The sequence below is a fragment of the Xenopus laevis genome, chromosome 9_10L (genome assembly GCF_017654675.1).
Source record: "Xenopus laevis strain J_2021 chromosome 9_10L, Xenopus_laevis_v10.1, whole genome shotgun sequence".
Lineage (NCBI taxonomy): Eukaryota > Metazoa > Chordata > Amphibia > Anura > Pipidae > Xenopus > Xenopus laevis.
Genome location: NC_054387.1, coordinates 16,870,991 through 16,893,545, shown reverse-complemented (window position 1 = coordinate 16,893,545; position 22,555 = coordinate 16,870,991). Strand labels below are relative to the sequence as shown.

At 41.5% G+C, this 22,555-nt stretch overlaps 1 protein-coding gene across 1 annotated transcript in view; it reads right to left on the bottom strand.

The window, feature by feature from the left end:
- Window positions 1-977, bottom strand: part of LOC108701779 (neurotensin receptor type 1) — a 48,830-nt gene extending 47,853 nt beyond the window's left edge. The window contains exon 1 of the mRNA XM_041576555.1: window positions 164-977. Coding sequence (XP_041432489.1) covers window positions 164-868 — 705 coding nt within the window. The 5' untranslated portion in view covers window positions 869-977. The remainder of the gene's footprint in view (window positions 1-163) is intronic.
- Between the last annotated feature and the right edge of the window lie 21,578 nt (window positions 978-22,555).

The following is a 22,555-nucleotide window of genomic DNA, read 5'->3' as shown; positions in this document are numbered from 1 at the left end:
AGTATGTTTACTTGTTGCGTCACAGTTTAGAGGATGGCATCATATTGAATGTCAGCTTATAAGCCCTACAACCCTTTTTGTTTCACCACCACTGAAATAAAGCTAATATTTGTAGAGACACTGCATATCAGCCTCACACCCCAGACCAAAGGCCAGTACTCACCTGGATGACAGTCTTGAAGGTGGACATTTCCACGATCCTGGTACAGATGATGTTATTTGGGTGTTCTGTGTCCAATCCATATATCTGCCCCATGGTGAAGATCATAGGGCTGGCCAGAAGCAGGGATGCCAGCCAGATGAAGCTGATGAGTTTCTTAGTCCTGCTTCTTGACATGATGCTTTTGGCCTTGAATGGGTGGCACATGGCCAGGTACCTCTCTACACTGAGGCTGGCGATGTTCAGGGCTGTGGCATAGGTGCAGGCGTCCCTGAGGAAGTAGTAGCCCTTGCACACGGTGTTGCCAAATGCCCAGGGGTGATGGACCCAGATGAAGTTGTAGAGCTCAATGGGCATGCTGAGGATGAGGATGAGCAGGTCAGAGAGGGCAAGGCTGGCCAGGTGGTAGTGGACTGTGCTCTGGAGGTTCTGCAGGGACTTCTTCTTCACCAGGGTGTAGGCAGTGATGGAGTTGCCCGTGCAGCCCACGATGAAGAGGAAGAGGTAGACGACGGTGACCAGGATTTTAGAGTAAATATCGGTGTTGACATCCAGTTCATCCTCTGACATGATTGGCTTGGGCATGAGGTCGGATAGGTTGGACAGGCTGAGGTTGCTGGCTGAGGCTGTGGAAAGCAACAAGTCCTGGACATCACGGTAAAGGTGTCCTGCTGCATGCGGGAGCCGGGAGGTCGCGTTAAACCGCATAGTTATAGTTTGGGGGAAAAGTGGAGTCTTAGTGACAGACTGGGGGTGTCAGACTGGGAGTTCAGTAAGAGTTGCTCAGTGGTCCCAGACTGGGGGTGTAGCAAAGATTAAGGATCAGGCTGGGGGTATAGCAAGGATTGTGGATCAGGCTGGGGGGTGTAGCAAGTATTAAGGATCAGGCTGGGGGTGTAGAAAGGATTAAGGATCAGGCTGGTTGGGGTAGAGGAGCTGAATGAAGCAGGGGATGGGTAGTAGGTGCCAGGCTGGTGGCTACAGGTGATCTGCAGGTGCAACGTTGGTGCCACTGAAGTGCCAGGCGAATGGCTGCAGAGATCGCGAGGGCCAGGCAATTCCGTGAGGAGCACCGGGAAAACCGGCAGGAAGAACCAGGATGGCAGGGAGATTTAAACTGACAGTCAGAAAGCAGCCCGGACAGTGCGGGGAGTGACAGTCAGACTCAGCACCATGGTAGGAAAGGATGAGGGAAATTCTGGGTCTCCTCCCACCCCCAAACTGCTGGAATCTCTGCCCTGTGTATGGGAATGCCTTCACTCCTCTCTCCTCCCCGAGCTGTTCCTCCCTGTGTCTCCCATTCACTCGCTGCCTCTGTTTAACCCCTCATATGCCGCCCACCCGCCCTCTCTACCTCAATCCGTCCAACCCGCCAGTCCTGATGCTCTTCCTACCCCCCTATATATGACCTTATTACCCCATACACACACCCATATCCCTTCCCTTCATATTACTCTATTATACTCCCCTGCACTTACTCTGCTTCTTTTACCCCTGCCCTTCTATATACTCCTTGTACACCCTCTGCTTCTCCTACACCTGTTCCCTCCATGTACCCAGCATTTACCCTGCTTCTTTTATTCTGTTACCCTGCTCCCTCTATATATACACTTAGATTGTAAGCTCTACAGGCCAGGAACATCCTTCCTACTACGAGGCAATGAATCTTTCTCTGGGTACTATTCTACAGTTTAAGATTGTACAGGAATAAAGTCAGCCATACATACAAGGTCTGCCTGCCATTACCCTGCTTCTCCTGCCCCCTCTGTATAACTTCTTACCCTCACCCTTGTACTTGCACTGCTTCTCTAACTCCTGCACCCTCTATATATACCCACTGCATTTAACCTGCTTCTCTTGTTCCCTTGATTTACTCAGTATTGACAGCCTCCCCACCTATATACCCTGTATACCCAATAATCCTTTCCCCTACCTGTCTAAACTTTGGTACTTCTGACCCACCTGAGCCCTCCCATCTGCACTTCTAATTATTTCCCTTCTCTCATCTAAAATAAGAAATAAGGCTAATCCATACCCCCTTCTTGGCTGCATTATACCCAAAGGATGGAGGAAAATGTCTATTTCTCAGCTATTTCTGTTATAATTTAATGACACATGTAAATATTCAACATGATGATGGCGACTCTCTGATGGCAGGGATCTATTTGTCACAATTTATTCTACATGTTATTAACATTCCAGGAGTTTCCACTCCCATCCCTTACTGAAGGCCACAGACTTAAGCTCTGCCATTCTGCATATAGTAGGAGTATCCATTCTACATACTCTCCAGCTGGGATTGCAACTAAATCCCTGTAACACTTGGCACATCTAAACTTCAGGTTAAAAAACAACTAAATGCAGGATGTGAATTAAATATGAGTCTGGAAATGTCCCTTAGATTGGAAGGTTTCCAGCTATATAGGTTTATGGGGTATGATGGGATATCTGCATCCCCCTGGTGGGGTGAGTAGAGTGTTAGCCCCTGTGCTGTAGAATCCTATAAACAATTGTGACATGTGATGACAGATTGACTTTGCAGGAGACAAGTCAGGAGAGAAGTCCCTTCTATAAGAGGCATATGAGCTGTACTCCCTCCAATCAGGGATATGTTAGTCTCCGCGCCTTGCTGATTTCTTTTCCTAATGATTTTTTTACCCATGGGTAAGTCACTGATTTGTCCCAGAAAATTCCATTATCGGTGGGATGTGTAATTAAATTATTACAAGGACCCCTGGGAAGGAAGGTTACTGATTCTAAATCACAGCTCGTCAGTTGGAGGTTTGCTTTAATGGTAACAAATTGCAGCTCAATAAATAAAAAAATAACTGGAGAATTTAACTGTGATTTGTTATCTGTACAGAAACATAGTCTGATCGTCTCTAAGGAAAGAAGCCTGCCATATTGTTTTAGCCATAATTTCTTGTCCAGTAGGTAGAGCTGCTCTATTGCACTACTCTAGGGGTTATATCTGTGCCTATATATTATACAGTTACATTATGTGCATATATGATATGGGTGTTACACTGTGACAGTGGTTGGAGGAAAGATGGGGGTATATCTGTGCCTATATATTATACAGTTACATTATGTGCATATATGATATGGGGGTTACACTGTGACAGTGGTTGGAGGAAAGATGGGGGTATATCTGTGCCTATATATTATACAGTTACATTATGTGCATATATGATATGGGTGTTACACTGTGACAGTGGTTGGAGGAAAGATGGGGGTATATATGTGTCTATATATTATACAGTTACATTATGTGCATATATGATATGTGGGTTACACTGTGACAGTGGTTGGAGGAAAGATGGGGGTATATCTGTGCCTATATATTATACAGTTACATTATGTGCATATATGATATGGGGGTTACACTGTGACAGTGGTTGGGGAAAGATGGGGGTATATCTGTGCCTATATATTATACAGTTACATTATGTGCATATATGATATGGGGGTTACACTGTGACAGTGGTTGGAGGAAAGATGGGGGTATATCTGTGTCTATATATTTTACAGTACATTATGTGCATATATGATATGGGGGTTACACTGACAGTGGCTGGGGGAAAGATGGGGGTATATCTGTGCCTATATATTATACAGTTACATTATGTGCATATATGATATGGGGGTTACACTGTGACAGTGGTTGGGGAAAGATGGGGGTATATCTGTGTCTATATATTATACAGTTACATTATGTGCATATATGATATGGGGGTTACACTGTGACAGTGGTTGGGGAAAGATGGGGGTATATCTGTGCCTATATATTATACAGTTACATTATGTGCATATATGATATGGGGGTTACACTGTGACAGTGGTTGGGGAAAGATGGGGGTATATCTGTGCCTATATATTATACAGTTACATTATGTGCATATATGATATGGGGGTTACACTGTGACAGTGGTTGGGGAAAGATGGGGGTATATCTGTGCCTATATATTATACAGTTTCATTATGTGCATATATGATATGGGGGTTACACTGACAGTGGCTGGGGGAAAGATGGGGGTATATCTGTGCCTATATATTATACAGTTACATTATGTGCATATATGATATGGGGGTTACACTGTGACAGTGGTTGGGGAAAGATGGGGGTATATCTGTGTCTATATATTATACAGTTACATTATGTGCATATATGATATGGGGGTTACACTGTGACAGTGGTTGGGGAAAGATGGGGGTATATCTGTGCCTATATATTATACAGTTACATTATGTGCATATATGATATGGGGGTTACACTGTGACAGTGGTTGGGGAAAGATGGGGGTATATCTGTGCCTATATATTATACAGTTACATTATGTGCATATATGATATGGGGGTTACACTGTGACAGTGGTTGGGGAAAGATGGGGGTATATCTGTGCCTATATATTATACAGTTTCATTATGTGCATATATGATATGGGGGTTACACTGACAGTGGCTGGGGGAAAGATGGGGGTATATCTGTGCCTATATATTATACAGTTACATTATGTGCATATATGATATGGGGGTTACACTGTGACAGTGGTTGGAGGAAAGATGGGGGTATATCTGTGCCTATATATTATACAGTTACATTATGTGCATATATGATATGGGGGTTACACTGTGACAGAGGTTGGGGAAAGATGGGGGTATATCTGTGTCTATATATTATACAGTTACATTATGTGCATATATGATATGGGGGTTACACTGTGACAGTGGTTGGAGGAAAGATGGGGGTATATCTGTGCCTATAAATTATTCAGTTACATTATGTGCATATATAATTTTTCCCATGGACAGGAGATATGGTAGTCAAGTGGGTGAGGTGTCCCACTGTCGGGCAGTAGTTCACAGCACAGGGAATATATTCTTCTTAGTAATATTCCCATGGATACCATTCTGCGTTCGTGCATCACTGTCATGGGGAGTGATGTGCAAAGCAAACTAAATACAGTTATAATCTACTTCTCTATGACAGATCTACTCCCACATGTATCCTTGCATGGCACTTAGATTGTAAGCTCTGTGCATCAGGCTGTGCAGGTAGAAGAAGTTATATCATGATGTTGACGTTTCTCTTAATGCTTTAAAGTAACTGGTCATATCATCTATGAGCCTGGAAATGTCAGTTATTCCTATTCTGTACTTAATGATGGAGCATCAGTTCTATTTCAGTCTCTTGGTGGGAAAGTGAGAGATGCAGGTTGACAACAGCTGGACAGTGAGGATAGAGAGGGCAGAGGGGGAAGAGTAGCAGATTACTCCACATCTCAACATCAGTCAGAGAGCCCCCAATGCCCACACTGGCTTAAATATTGTCATGGGAAAACATGTTTTTTCCAAAACGCACCAGTTACTAGTGCTGCTCCAGCAGAATTCTGCACTGAAATCCATTTTTCAAAAGAGCAAACAGATTTTTTTATATTCAATTTTGAAATCTGACATGTGGCTAGACATATTGTCAGTTTCCCAGCTGCCCCAATCATGTGACTTGTGCCTGCACTTTAGGATGGAACTACTTTCTGGCAGGCTGTAATTTCTCCTACTTAATGTAACTGAATGTGTCTCAGTGGGACTTGGCTTTTACTATTAAGTGCAGATCTTCCAGGGAGCTGTGTTAGCTTGTGTTAGAGAGCTGCTATCTGGTTACCTATCTGGTTACCCATTGTTCTGTTGTTTGGCTGCTGGGGGGGGTGATATCACTCCAACTTGCAATACAGCAGTAAAAAGTGACTGAAGTTTATCGGAGCACAAGTCACATGACTGGGGGCAGCTGGGAAACTGACAATATGTCTAGCCCCATGTCAGATTTCAAAATTGAATATAACAAAATCTGTTTTTGATTTCAGTGCAGAATTCTGCTGATGCGTTTAAAAAAAAAACATGTTTTCCCATGACAGTATCCCTTTAAATAGCTGTCACTCTACAAGGGATGGGCCATGCTGCTCTGCTTTCATCGATTTCCTGGCTAAAACCTTTGCTTACCCTGAGCTGCCTCCTAATTGGCTGTCTCTGCTCTGTTTGCTTTTCAGCCAAGTGCTGTGCATATCCCAACTTGATACATTTCCCAAATATTAACATTAATGTATCCTTTTCCTGTGAATCTGTGTCACCCCCACACACTGCTGTCTCCACTCCCACAGCTCCAAGCTGTACACTTGGTACTATGGCTGCATGGATGGAATTCATTCCCTTGTACTTACCTGCCTATGTCTCTGTTCTTTATGGTTGATAAAAAAAATGCCATTCTAGATATATGCTCAGGGCCTCATGTACAGAACCTGTTATGTGGAATGCTTGGGGCCTGGGGTTTTCCGGATAACGGATCTTCCCATAATTTAGATCTTCCTCACCTTAAGCGTAAGGTTAGTGGGAATCGAACAATCACACATCTTACGATTTTTCGTCAGACATCTGTTGATCGGCCAGGTTAAAAAAAATTTATCGGTCCCAGTGCAATCTGTTTATGTTTGCAGGGCTAAGCAGGCAGCTCCCCAGTTTTCCTGAAATGGTCTTTTTAGTTAATGGACAAATCGTACATTTAAACGATCATTTCGAAAAAATTGTGGTCTCACGATAACAAAAAGATCTTTTAAAAATCTTTACATCTATGGCCAGCTTAAGAGCACACGCTAAGATTCTGGGAAATTTAGTCGCCTGGTGACAAATCGCCTCTTCTTCGGGCGACTAATCTCCCTGCAAGGCCTTCCCGTCGGCTAGAATCTAAATCGCCGGCCGGATGGCACTCGGAGTGTTTCATTTTCCGTAGTCGCCCGAAGTTCCCTCGTCAGACAAATTTGAGTGACTTCTGAAAACAAAGCGCTCCAAGTGTCATCCCGCCAGCAATTTAGATTCCGGCTAAAATCTACATCGCCAGTGGGAATGCTTTGTGGGGAGGTTAGTCTCCGAAGAAGAGGCGATTAGTCGTCTGGCGACTAAATATCCCTAAATCTTCCCACGTGTCTCTTCCCTAAGTCTACTAGAAAATCATGTAAACATGAAATAATCCCAACAGGCTGGTTTTGTTTCCAATAATTATTAAAGGGGTAGTTTGTTTTCTGAAGTTGCCTGATGTTTCCTCATCATGGAAAATTCGAGCAACTTAGGAAAAGAAGCACTCCGAGTGCCATCCCGCCGGCGATTTAGATTCCGGCTAGAATCTAGCTAGACTTTTCAATTACTCTTTTCTTATTTATTGTTTATAGTTTTTGAATTCATTTCTTTCTTCTTCTGACTCTTCCCAGCTTTCAAATGGGGGGTCACTGACCCCCTCTAAAAAAATGCTCTGTAAGGCTACACATTTGTTGTTATTGCTACTTTTTATTGCTCATCTTTCTATTCAGGCCTCTCCTATTCATATTCCATATATCCTCTTCTTCAAATCAATGCGTAGTTGCTAGGGTCATTTAGACCCTAGCAACGAAATTGATGAAATTGCAAACTGGAGAGCTGCTGAATCAAAAGCTAAATAACTCAAAAACCGCACATAATAAAAAGTGAAAACCAATTGCAAATTGTCTCAGAATATCACTTTCTACATCTTATTAAATGTTAACTCAAAAGTGAACAACCCCGTTGATTATATCTTCGTTAGGATCGAGGTTTTATTATTACAGAGAAAGAGGAAATCCGTTTTAAAAATGGGGTTTATTTGGATTAAATGGAGTCTATGGGAGACAACCTTTCAGTGTTGGACTGGGATGCCAGGGGCCCACCAGAAAACCTTAGTCTGAGGACCCACTTTCCAAACTATTATTCCTCCTTTCCTCACTCAACCTCTTTATTTTTCTAGTCCCTTATCTCTACATACTATACTCTATTCTTCCATTACCTTTTGTTCCTATAAAGAAATAGGGATTGACCATGAAATAGGCCAAATAATTAGAAGCAATAGGCCCACTGACACCTGGGCCCACCTGGAGTTTTCACGGCATCCCAGTGGGCCAGTCCGTCACTGCAACCTTTCTTTAAGCTTTCTGGATAACAGGTTTCCAGAGAATGGATCCCATACCTGTACTGCCTAAATATATATATATATTCATACATATATAATGCATCAAAGAATAAAATACGTAACACTGAAAATGGTGTGCGAGTCCTTCTATCTTCTTGTATAACCAAAATTGACCAACGCACCCGAAGTACCTACAAATCTGGTAAGAGTGCATACACACAAAGACTTTATATATATATATATATATATATATATATATATATATATACACACACACACACACACACACACACACACACACACACACACACAATGGAGTAAATTGTGATCGAGTAAGAGACAGTAGTAAAGGGCTGCAATTAGATAGTGAGCAAGACCACTGCTATCATTATAAGGAGCTTGCGGTGAGATTAACCCTTTCTCTGCCACAGCTACGGAGGAGAGCATGTGCCATTGCTTGGATACCGCTGGGAACCTGTTGCCTTTTTCTATTCATGCAGAGAACAGAGCAGCAACAGGGAACAGAATGAGATGCACCAGGGAACAATCGCTCGCCGTCCTTGAGCAGAACCAGAGAATCTTACATAAGTGCTGCCGTCTCATGCCCCTGGATCCTCCTTCATTATCATTATTGTATCATTATTATATTCAATTATAGACGAGCATCATCTGAGCAATAGTGGCCGTACATGAAAGATAAGGAGTTCCAATAAGCTTACAATCTAATGGAAAGCTGGGAAATTATATATATATATATATATATATATATATATATATATATATATATATATATATATATATATATATATATATATATATATGCTATAACCAGGGCAGTTAGAAAGAGATGGATCTTAGCAAAAGTCTGAACTTGAAATATATGGCTTTTTTCAATCTTAGCTACCGTGTAAATATGATCCTCCAGCTGTTCAGCTAAAAATCCCATCATCACCTGACAGCTGCCTCCAGCACTTATACATCTATAGAGCTTTGATTCTCTTTCTGGGTTGCTCTCTTCCCTGTGGTCATGCAAGGGGTAGGGTTTTGTCCCATCATTAAGGCTGTTCTGGGATCTCTTATTGCTTTATGGGCTGTGCCAGTCAAGGAAAGCATCATAAAGGGATTCGACGATTTAGGTCTTCCCTCTAGTGATCAAGGCCTGAATCTTAGCAATTAGTATGGCAGCTCCTTGGAAGGTTGGCGTAGTAAGAGTTAAAAGGCACTAGACAGTAAGTAGTGAACTAAACATGGTTTTACAACAGAAGTATTTATGGAAAAGGCACAGGTATATTATTACTTTAAGAGGTTTAGGTCTTTACTGATATAATACTATTACTAGTAATACTACATTTACTTTTGTTTTCTCCCATTGAGTCTATAGCCCTTTAAAGCTTTCTTGATACTCCAGTGTGTACTCTCTACCAGAAGGGGAATCACCTGCATTAAAGAATGGCTAATTCTAAGCAACTTATCAAATGGTCTTCACTTTTTCTTTTTTTTTTATAGTTTTTTTTAATTATTTGCCTTCTTCTAACTCTGTCCAGCTTTCAGTTGAGGGTCAGTGACCCCATCTATAAAACAAATGCTCTGTAAGGCTACAAATGTATTGCTATTGCTACCTTTTACTGCTCGTCTTTTATTCAGGGCCTCTCCTATTCATATTCCAGTTTCTTATTCAAATTGATGTAAGGTTGCTAGGGTAATTTATACTCTAGCAACCTGACTGATGAAACTGCAAACCGGAGAGCTGCTGAATATAAAGCTAACACTCAAAAAACTCGAATAATAAAAAATTATAACCAATTGCAAATGGTCTCAGAAAATCACTCTCTACATCTTACTAAAAAATAATTTAAAGGTGAACAACCCTTTTAAGGAACCCCATTTGTCAATATTACAGCCCAGAGAGAAGCTTTATTGCTGGTAGATAATAACACGCAGCGGGGTTTTGAGAAAAATATGGGAAGTGATATGAACCCTTCAGCCTGGATAACAGGTATTGGGAACCTGTTATCCAAAATGCTCAGTACCTGGGGGTTTCCGGATAACAGATCTTTCGTAATTTGGATCTTCATAGTAGAAATATGTAAGCATTAAATAAACCCAATAGACTGTTTTTGCTTCCAATAAGGATTAATTTTATCTTAGTTTGGCTCAAGTACAAGCTCCTGTTTTATTATTACAGAGAAAAAAGGAAAGTCAGTTTTTAAAATTTGGATTATATGGATAAAATGGAGAAATATAAATACATATAGAACTGTTGGCCTGAATATTGGTAAGTACAGAAATCTTGACATGTAATTACTTACTCATTGAAAAAAAAGTAGGGGCAGTTTGGCAAAATTCCCCAAATAATCACATCTTAATTTAGAGCCATTTAAATCCTTGACTTCTGTTCAATCCCCTACATTATAACCAAGCGCCTTTCGCTTCCTCGCCTGGCAAGGCTGCAATTCATGTTGACGCGGGAGAAAAATATAAGTTTCTCTGTCATGGGCAATAATAGTGAAAGTCGCTGCAAGTCTGAAAGGATCTCCCAGTGGTTTGTGGGGGAGTAATACCAGGGGAAGGGAATAAGATGCTTGGCAGCTCTCTATTGTCAGGGGCATATAGCAGGAGTGGGGCAGCACTAAAGAAATAGTGGATTTAAAGCAGCACAGAGCTGTGAGTTTTGACCCCAAAAGATTTTAGTAGCTGAACTGTAATAATCCGTCCTGAGTGCAGTCGGCTGGAGAAGAAGCTTTTATTGGGAGTGACAAATGTACAGAGGTGATCAGGGCTTTCTCTTCTAATACCCCATCAATCACACACCCTGTAACTTTCCTCACAAATGAAAGGACTGGTCATTGCACAGACCCTAAATTATGGCTCCATTTAAGGCTGACAACATAGCTCTATATGTAAACTGTCATCACTGACTTTCCCCAATTAGTTTTGGGCAGTAGAGCAAATTCCTTTCTAATTTTCTTACCTCTGTCACCTTATTAATGAGTCAAGAATGGGATTTACATACAATCTTGAACCTTTGGTCTGAATACGGTGTTACGTGCATAGAAACCAAACCATAAAGCAGGGCAGGACTGTGGCTTACAATGGGGATCATATAGGATCTGTACAGTCACTGGGACAGAATGTTCTGTTATACAGATAGCTAGAATCTCAGCCATAAAGCAGGACAGGACTGCTGCTTACAATGGGGATCATATAGGATCTGTGCAGCCACTGGGACAGAATGCTCTGTTATACAGATAGCTAGAATCTCAGCCATAAAGCAGGACAGGACTGCTGCTTACAATGGGGATCATATAGGATCTGTACAGTCACTGGGACAGAATGCTCTGTTATACAGATAGCTAGAATCTCAGCCACAAAGCAGGGCATTTAAGGAGTAGTTAAAAAAACAGATGAAGCAGGAACTGAACTCGGGAATCTCCTATCAGTGTTGTTAGGACACAGGAGGACCCTAAATAATCCTAGTACTTCTGTTCTGGGAAAAAGTGGAAAGTAAAAACACAATGCCTGGAGATAGAGAATTGTGTCATTTCAGGAGCAATTTGGCAGCTTCTGCCTCTTTCATGCTAAAATAAACCTTGAACAGGACACAAAATCTCTTTGTTTTCTTTTGTTATATTAATTTTCATCCACCCGACTGTTTGGATGGGGCAGGAGAAACTCTGGGAAGTGTCTTGGATCCAGACAACGTGTGTGCAATGGGGAGTTTGCGGTTTTCCTTTGAGTGAGATCCATTGAGACGTTTCATCTGCAGTGTCTAATTAATCTCTTTTAGTTCAGCCGAATATAAATATTTGCGTTTAATGTGACGGCTCAGAGGTCATCTGATCTTAGTGCCCTAAACCCTATAAATCCCATCTGGCCCAGCAGATTTTATATATATATATATATATATATATATATATATATATATATATATATACAGTATATATATATATATATATATATATATATATATATATATATATATATATATATATATATATACACACATATACATACAGCTCATGTTAAAGGAGACAGGTGTGGTAAATAACCTGGTCCCCAGGTTAGAGAATCTTGATGTACGTGACACAAACTTAAATCTGTTTCAAATTAAATATTTCGATTTAAGCCCAATATTTTTTCCACCCATTGCACAAATAAAGCAACCAATGGTGTTTATTTTCAATTATGTTATTCCAACTGACTATATTTAATTAACAAGTTAATTAGGAAATTATAGTAAACGTTGTTCTGTATTCAAATGATGTCTATGGGAATCGTCTCCTTGGTAAAAATTTGTTCATTTACAGTGTGTGTTTTCATTTCACTTCATCTCCTAATTGCTCGTTCCTTTATTCTGGTCTGTAGGTCTCTTTTATGCAGCACAAACCAGAATGTTATAGAAGGAAAACCAGGGGCAACTTGATGCTTTCTGCCATACATGGGGGGAGGGACAGTATGGGTTTTAGACAGACATATAAGACATTATTTGGTTATTTGGTTTCACCAGAGGAATATTGTTGACATTTTTGCTTATGAATATGGCACACATTTGCAGTAACCATGTCAACCTGATATTTGCTTTTATTATTCATATGTTTGTAGTTTATTCTAGAAACCAGTGATTCAGTATGTCAGAGGCCACTTTTTAGCTATTTAAGGAAAATATACAGTATGGTGCATTGACTATTTGGATATATCCATGGCAACACCAATTAGTATTTGGTTCATCCAGGCGTGCCTTAGTGCAGATACATTGGTGCCTTCCTCCAGCAGCTGAGGCTTCTCCATACAAAAGTTACCCGTGTGCCAAACTATATGGTATCTCCCACCCAGACAGATGACTGTGCACATTGTATCCCTGGGGTGGGTTGTAGGAGTCTGTTGCACAGGGTGTGAGGGGGTGGATGGGTTGAGGGGCAATTAATATTGTGCTTTAGTGGAAGAGTCAGTTGTGAGCAGGTATAGCTCTTGCAAGGGGCAGTTGTAGGGGATATAAGTTGTAGGGATAATAAATTGTAGGCGTTATAAATTGTAAGGGTTATAAGTTGTAGGGATAATAAATTGTAGGGATAATAAATTGTAGGGGTTATAAATTGTAGGGGTTATAAAATGTAGGGGTTATAAATTGTAGGGGTTATAAATTGTAGGGATAATAAATTGTAGGGGTTATAAATTGTAGGGGTTATAAATTGTAGGGGTCATATATTGTAGGGGGTATACGTTGTAAGGGGTATACATTGTAGGGGTTCTAAATTGCAGGGGTAATAAACTGCAAGAGAAAGAAGTCAGTGGTGTAACTAGATGGTTGGATCAGAGCAGCGCAGCACAAGGCAGAACTGCCTGCACCGGTTTTTACACACACTGCACTCTAACAGACACATCTGTGGATTAGTTACCCTTTGAACCATGTAAAAGTCTGATCCCTTCCATGTGCAATTTCCCAGCACATTAGAGGCCACCTGCTCATTTCCGCAACCCATTCCCTGCCAGACCATCGTATTTCCCCTTAAATGCATCTGGGACAAAACTTCCACTCCTTATAAATGTATATCCCAGGCAGTTATGGATCTCTCTACAGCAAATGCGCCCGAGCCTTGCAGTGTGCCCAGACTTTTCTCTCATTTAATACAGCACCCCCTAATCTCCTCTAGTAAGTCATCCTACTGGACATACCTCTATGTATAGAGAAGAGACCTATGCGGTGCCTTCCCCTTTCAGTTCAAGTCTATATGTTGGACTGTCTGCTGGCATGGGCTGTGCACAATTGTTATTCAGGTATAATGATGCCTGATTCATAAAATCGATACTATATTAACTTCATAATTATACCACTTGTGCCATCACTAATGTGCAATAAGAATAATACTGAACCCCAAAAACATTTCTAAGGATATAAGAGAGAGACATGTCCACCATCATCTTATGTTTCTAGATTAGAGTAGGTTAGAGGCCACAGTGGCCCCTGCGTCCCTCCAAATATTGTTCAACTACAATTCCAAGAATCCCCAATACATTCATTATTTGTCCTAGAGCATGGCAGAGTACAACCTAAGGAGAGCAGCAGACTGTTCAGCACTGAATGGAAGCTATTTATTCCCTTGCATTTATTGCAAAACAATACATAGAAATCGGTCATAGGCCACATGTATTTAAATCTCCCCTTTACAGACTTAACCTGCCAGCATTTTTGTATTGGACATGAACGCATGGTTCTGGTTGGTTAAGCCTGCATGTACTCTATATTTAATAAGATCCCCTGTAAGCGTAAGCCCAAGACAGCAGAGATACATAAAAATATCAGAAGTACAGCAACCTCACAGCTCACGTTCCCTTTTACTGACATCATGGCTTTATTAATGCATGTAATGTGCCCCTTTAATGTCATTTTAATGTCCTGTAACCCACCATGCTGGAATCTGCATTGCTGGCACTGACTCATGAGAAATGTATGAGCTGAGGGACTGGACGAGAGTTGGAAGCAGTGTAAATGGAACAAACCAGTGGTTAAATCAACCGGCGTGTAACAGTGTTCATTCTTTATACCCAGTGATCAGCTATAATTTGTGCGTAACAAGGCCAGTCCTACCCACTGACTGAGGCTTAACTTCTCCACTAATTTCCCTTAATTAGTTTGCTGAGAGTGTGTCGACCTGCAGGGGGTGGAGATTCTACAATCGCTTTTTCATTTATATTTGCTGCCATGTGATTCCCTATAGGTTTCCGTTCTCATTGTGCACTTGTCTAACAGTATTTCCCTTTTATATGTATTTGAGTGTCACATACACAATTAATTTGAATGGCAGCTCTCGGCTTGACGGATCATCTAACACGGGCCTGGACTGGCAATCTGTGGGTTCTGGCAAATGGCAGCGGGGCTGCTGTAACTTGCTATAGACTATACTCACTATTTATTGGGCTATTTGGGCCTCTGTGTATCTGAAATGGCAGGGCCTAATTTGAATCTCAGTCCAAACCTGATCTACCCATTAAAATTAATAAAAGGGGGATATAGGGGATTATAACACAGTTGGTCGATCTACTATTCCATCTAATCACCCCAAATTGAATCAGTACAACAGAACCTTTCTATTTTATAATCTGGGTACAAAAATCGATCGTTGATGGATTGTAATCTGTAAATTAAAGGCCATCTGTCAGTCCTATAACTAGTCTAATAAAGGACTATGTATGCTGAATATGCCTCTTTTGCATAAAATGTCCAGATTTTTACATGTAGGGACAGTTATCAGCAGCTCAGTAATTAACAAAGTAATTAAACATCCCCTACAGTTTGGGTGCATTTTTATAGCTGTAACAGTTCCACATTGAGTATAAAGTGTTAACAAGTATCATGCAGTACTCGCCAGTATCCCCATCCTCAGCCCTGTTACCTGCTGAAGGCCTGAGCTTACCCATTGTTTTGTACTGAATTAGGATGGAGTCACAGACAGGTGAAAAGGGATGGAAAGTTTAGAACAGCCCCTCAGCAGAACTTGGCAGTATATTGTGTATTATGGGCAGGCCCCACAGTGATCGAGTTGCAGGCCCATTCACAGGGCAGGTCAAGGCACAGATCAAAACTTACACAGGTGCAATGGAGCCCTGTACAGGTTAATTTGTGCCTGGCATCCCTGCCAATCAGCCTTGTGCCAGCCTTATAGTACTACCTACATACAAGGACTCTTTGTAGCATGAGGTGATCAGCCTATATCTTCATGTGCTGCATCCTATTGTAGAGTTAGCAGATCACTTCAATTCAGAGACATATGTAATACATGCATGTTGCAGGGCTGCATTGATTGCAGTTAAATTAAATAGCAATATGGCTAATCCTTCTACCTGAATTAATTAGAAGTGTCCCTTAATTTTGAATTTACCTGGTAACCCTATTGGCTGGCCAAAGATCAGCTTGTGACCCTGACTGCAGCCTCCTAGGCTACAGTCTTCCATAGGTTTAGCCAACCTGCAGCTCTGGTGCCCAAGCCTAATATTGGGAATGTACAGATCTCTCACAGGAGCCATTAAGCTGATTGTGCTTTATATTCAATTGGACTTGGCCCTCATGCTGAAGAATCCTAATTGTCTCTTATTAGCGACAGGGCCGCCAGGTATTGACTTTGAGCCTCCAGGATTGTGACATCGACTGAATGATGGGCAGAGGTGACCCATCAATCAAGTGCCTGCTGCAGGGTTCTTACGCATGAGGGCAACATGATGAAATGAACAAAGATATCGTCCACAGTTTCTAATGAGAGATAAATGATAGAGAGATAGATAGATATAGTGATAGATAGATGATAGATAAATAGATGATAGATAGATAGATGATAGATAGATAGATAGATAGATAGATAGATAGATAGATAGATAGATAGATAGATAGATAGATAGATAATAGAGAGAGAGAGAGAGAGAGAGAGAGAGAGAGCGATTGAGAGATAGCAAGACAGATAGATAGAAGGATAGATAAATGATAGAGACAGAGAGAGAGAGAGAGAGAGAGATAGATAGATAGATAGATAGAGAGAGAGAGAGAGAGAGAGAGAGAGAGAGAGAGAGAGAGAGAGAGAGAGAGAGATCGATTGAGAGATAGCAAGACAGATAGATAGAAGGATAGATAAATGATAGAGACAGAGAGAGAGAGAGAGAGAGAGAGAGAGAGAGAGAGAGAGAGAGAGAGAGAGAGAGAGAGAGAGAGATAGATAGATAGATAGATAGATAGATAGATAGATAGATAGATAGATAGATAGATAGATAGCTAAATAGATAGCTAAATAGATAGCTAAATAGATAGCTAAATAGATAGCTATAGCGATTGAGAGATAGCTTGACAGATAGAGATACTGATGATAGATAATAGAGAGATAGAGAGATATAGTTTAATTGTCTCTGTGGGGAGCAGGTGGGGGAGGTATCAATACACCCATGTACTTTATTCAATGAGCCCATATGTTACCTTATTATGTGCCAGTCTGCTTGCCAGGTGGCTGTTCCTTGTGAATGGAAAGAATGGCAGTGATTGGCAGCCGGAGGCTGGGGGCGACCAAAGAGCTGGCAATCACAGAGAGTACTTGTTCTCATTTAGATGCCCATGAATCTGTTGGAACAGGACATCCCATGGCACAGGATATTGATGGTTGATCTACAGCATTGGCATTGGCAAAAAACTGCAACTCCCACTGCAAAACACTAGCAACAACCACAGCATTTGGTTAGATGTCTTAAATCTGACAGTTAATTGTCTTGGGTAAAAATGGTTTGTACCATGATAGCCCGGGAGGCCGAAGTCGCTCAGGAATAGCCAGAATAAAAGGAAATAATAATGCTTTTAGATTCAGCTATATCTGGCTGCACAGAATTTCACAACACTTACAAAGGAGATGATTGTGGGATTCTGGGGGCCCAGGGCAATTTCTACCTCTGAATTACCCTAATATTCCAGGCTGCTACATACAGAAGAGCAAGAAATGCGTGGGGCAGGAATAAGAGAGAAGGCTGATAATATTGGGCAATAATCATCTCCCATTTCAGGTATTAGTTGCACTTTATAGCAGTCTCTGTGTATTCTACTTGTGCTCTGAGTCCTTCCCACTACTCATTCAGTGGCAGCTACAGGTGAGGGACAGGGAGGCTTCTCTATGTGGAGCAGGCAGTAAAAACATAGTGACAAATCGTCAGCTCCCTCTTCAGAAGAGGAGTCAGATACATGGCACATGAATTAGGGGTTTCTAAGGTTAAATAACTTAATGAGCTGCACTTTGTCTCTCTCTCCCCCGAAATAAACCAATAAACCGTGTTGTTATTATTCGGCTGTCCCAGTGCTGCTCATTAAACCTCCCCTTCCCATAGAACAGTCACATTGTGTTTGGATTAGTGGGTTCCATTGGATTATACAAACACTCCCAGACCATTGCACAAGGGCACTTTGCCCATCACTGAAATGTAAATAGGTGCCACTTGCTATTGGCACTGAGAAGCCACACAGGCTCCTTACTTTTAATGGCAGGGAAAATAAACTGAATTTGGACAGAAACGATGGGCCAATTAAACCTTTAATGTGGCTGCTCGGTCCCTTTCTTTGAACTGAGGGGGTGGGTAGTCAGAGGCAGGACATTTAAAGGAGAAGGAAAGGTTAAAACTAAGCAAGCTTTATCAGAAACGTCCACCTTAATATACCAGTAAACCATCAAAGTAATGCTGCTCTGAGTCCTGAGTCAAAAAACACTGCATTTCTTTCTTATTCTTATATATTGTGTACACATGGGCTTCTGTATCAGACTTCCTGCCTTCATCTTAAACCTCCTTGCCCCGGGCGTGAGCATGCTCAGTTTGCTCCTCTCTTCCTCTCCCCCCTTCTCTGCTGTAATCTGAGCCCAGAGCTATAAGTGAGCAGGGAGAGACTCGGGCAGGAAGTGATGTCACACCAAGCTAATATGGCAGCTGCTATCCTAAACAAACAGAGAGCTTTTAAAGCTTTTTACTCAGGTATGGTAAAAGATTCTACAGAATAAATATAGCATTCTAGCTTGCACTATTGCAGCTAATCTATTGGCTAATCTATGTCTCCGTAGCTTTCCTTCTCCTTTAACATGTACTGTATTTTTTCTGTAATAGACAGAATCCGAGAGCCTTTGCCTTCACTCCAGTAATGCTGCAAAGTGACAGAAAGGAAACCTGGGAAGCTTGTGTAGATAGGCTTCACAGCACTGATAAGGCTAAACCATTAATAGTAATGCCTTTCATTAACATGGGTTACATGGGTATAGTGAGTGTCCAATTAACAAGTCCTAAGAAGATACCTGGCGATTAAATATACCCCTCTCTTAAGTGTAGTTCTACTAAAGCAGAGTCTAACTAAATAGGAACTGAATTTTTCAATCCTGAGGATGTCAATCAGTGGGAATGTTCCATTAATAGAACAATGCCCCTCACCTGCCATACAGCCAAGTACCCCCATGTCCATTGGTCACCTGGCGGTAGATAATCTCTTCTTCACATCTGATTAGTGGACTCATTTTATTCCTTGTCTTTCAGACACAGCATGGAGGTATGTTGGCTTCAGAGATACGACGGAGCCCCCCGGGGGGGAAATCTCACCTGTTTGTCTCATTAATAATCCCAGGGGAATCAAGCTGGAAAAATAGAAATATCACCATCTGTCAAGTCCTTCAGAACCTGATTAAAGGGCACAATTCCCTCTCTGGTGCTAATTATGCTAAGAAAGGGCACTGCCTGATCCCTTGTTGGAAGCCAGTAAATTATAATTTACCCCAATATTTGCAGGAAACATTTAGCAACGCCCTGAGTATAAGGGGTTAAACAGAGGTATCTCCCATGAGACTGTGGAGCAGTATGGCAGTGTTGCAATGCTGGGCTGCTATATAAACATAATAGCTGTGTTATTATCAAGTCAATATATGTATGTTTCATGTAAAATTCCCTCTATTGTACAGCACTGCAGAACATGTTGGTGCTTAATTATTATTATTATTAATGAGCTATGTGCATCTATTTGCACTGTGCAGAGCAGTTGAAGGCAGTTCTGTCTCATTGGCAGTGGCTACAGTTTACTCCAGTGCTATAATCATTGCCAATGAGTCTTGCAATTTACTAAATTACATTTCAGCCAGGGCATATCTATTGTCTAAATTGCAGTCGTAGCCCAAAGCTGTCCCAGAAAATCAAGGAGTAAAGAGACTTCTGTTCATGTGACAGTCTTAACCTTTTCCATTGCTGGAGTTACGGCTGAGAGAGTCCTGAGCAAATTGGAATGCTGGGGGATAGAGTCCCCAAATTCAGAGAAAAAAAACCCTAAGCCCTGGTGGAGTTGTGCTTCAACAGGCAGTAACAATATAAAGTGTTATTGTCACCATCTTGCCCTACTGTCCTGATTCACTGTTCACAACTTGCCCTACTGTCTCCATCATGTACTACTGCTCCAGTTTTGAGTTATTGTCTCATCTTGCCCTTCTGTCTCCATCATGTCCTTCTGTCTCCATTTTATCTTAATGTCTCAATCTTGTCCTACTGTTCCCATCTTGGCCTACTGTCTCCATCTTGTCCTACTGTCTCTATCTTGTCCTACAGTTCTCATCTTGTCATACTGTCTCCATCTTGTCCTACTGTCTCTATCTTGTCCTACAGTTCTCATCTTGTCATACTGTCTCCATCTTGTCCTACTGGCTCTGTCTTTTCCTACTGTCTCCATCTTGTCCTACAGTTCCCATTTTGTCCTATTGTCTCTATCTTGCCGTTATGTCTCCATCATGTCCTTCTGTCTCCATCTTTCCCTAATGTCTCAATCTTGTCCTACTGTCTATATCTTTCCCTACTGTTCCCATCTTGCCCTACTGTCTCCATCTTGTCCTACTTCTGGTTTTGTCCTATTGTCTCATCTTGCCCTTCTGTCTCCATCATGCCCTTCTGTCTCCATTTTACCCTAATGTCTCCATCTTATGCTACTGCTCCCATCTTGTCCTACTGTCTCCATTTTGTCCTAATGTCTCCATTTTGTCCCAATGTCTCCATCTTGTCCTATTGTCTCCATGCTGTCCTACTGTTCCCATTCCCATCTTGCCCTACTTTCTCCATCTTGTCCTACTATCTCTATCTTGTCCTACAGTTCCCATCTTGTCGTACTGTCTCCATCTTGTCCTAATGGGTCCATCTTGTCCTACTGTTCCCGTTTTGTCCTATTGTCTCAATCTTGTCCTACTTTCTCCATCTTGTCCTGCTGTCTCCATCTTGTCCTACTGCCTCTATCTTGTCCTACTGTTCCCATCTTGCCCTACTGTCTCGATCTTGTCCTACTGGTTCAATCTTGTCCTACTGGCTCCATCTTGTTCCCATCTTGCCCTACTGTCTCCATCTTGTCCTACTGTTCCCATGTTTCCCTGTTACCTTAATGTCTCCATCTTGTCCTTCTGTCTATATCTTGTCCTACTGTTCCCATCTTGCCCTGTTTTCTCCATCTTGCTGTACAGTCTCCATCTTGTCCTGCTGTCTTTATCTTGTCTTACTGTTCCCATCTTACCCTGCTTTCTCCATCTTGTCCTACTATCTCCAGGCCTGCTGTCTCCATCCTGCCTGTTCTAATGCTGGGAGCCCATAGACACATGTCCTCTTTATCATGGAGCTGTTGAGCACTTCCTTTCAGCTGACTCTCTTGCAGTTCTGTATCATTTCCATGAAATTAGAATTTAGCTTCTCATCCAGTCTTGGCTTCAAGTGATTTGTTTCTCCTATGACAGAAATCCTTAATATGACTTGTATTAATTCACTGTAATCCTTATGATTCATAGTCTGTTCAATGAGCCAGTAATAATGCATGTTCCTACAAATAGCCTCCTTCAGCTCTCAGTGGTGCAATCAGTTATGTTTAGGTCCAAATCCGATGGCAATTATAGCAGCTCAAGTGCCCAGACAGTCAAAATTGTGAGCAGAGATAGAAAAGGCTGTGGAAGAGTAAATACATCTTGTGCGGTGAGTTAGTGAGTACTGGATAAGAGAGAGAGGTGAAGAAAGAACTGGGAAAAGTGACAGGCATTAAATATCTAGAACCAAGTTTGTCGCACAAATGCTCAAATATCTATTTCAATTTATGGCAAATATTATCTTCAACTAGTTTATATGGTATTTACAGTAGCTCGCTGTGTGCCCAGAACATTCCTTCCCTGTATTTATACATACCGGAAGGAGCTGCCATATTGTTTCCCTTAGACAGTACAGTATGAGGGTATATAGCTTATTGTGTGCCCAGAACATTCCTTCTCTGTATATTTGTATTTATACATATGGGAAGGAGGTGCCATGTTGTTTCTCTTAGACAGTACAGTATGAGGGTATAGCTTATTGTGTGCCCAGAACATTCCTTCTTTGTTTTGTATTTATTCATATGGGTAGGAGGTATAGTACTGTCAGTACCTGCAAAGTGGTCAGGTATTGGACAGAAAGACCCCAGTTCCTTGACCATATAGGCAGTACCTGGAACAAATGAAGGCTTGCATTCCCTCCACCTCCCTAAGTTAAATTTAACTTTTTCTCCTGACCTCATTGATGCCTTCGGAGTTACTTTGGGCCACCAATGATGTCGCTTCTGGCTAGTGTGGATCCCGGGTCTTTCTGCCGAAAACCCAACAACTTTGCAGGTATTCCTTGGGTACCTGACCCTCGCAGGACTCTAGAAGGATATGCCATATTGTTTCCCTTAGACATTACCGTATGAGAGTATGTGTGCCCAGAACATTCCTCCTCTGTATATTCTAATTGTGGTGCTATTTTAATTCAGATGTTCTGTAATGAAGAAGAACGATGCACAGCTAATAAGAATCTCCCAGACTTTTTCTAACAGGAATAAATTCCATTTCTACTTTATGAATATTCTATACAATAATGCGCCATTGCAGCATCTTCCCAGAACCAGAGACAGC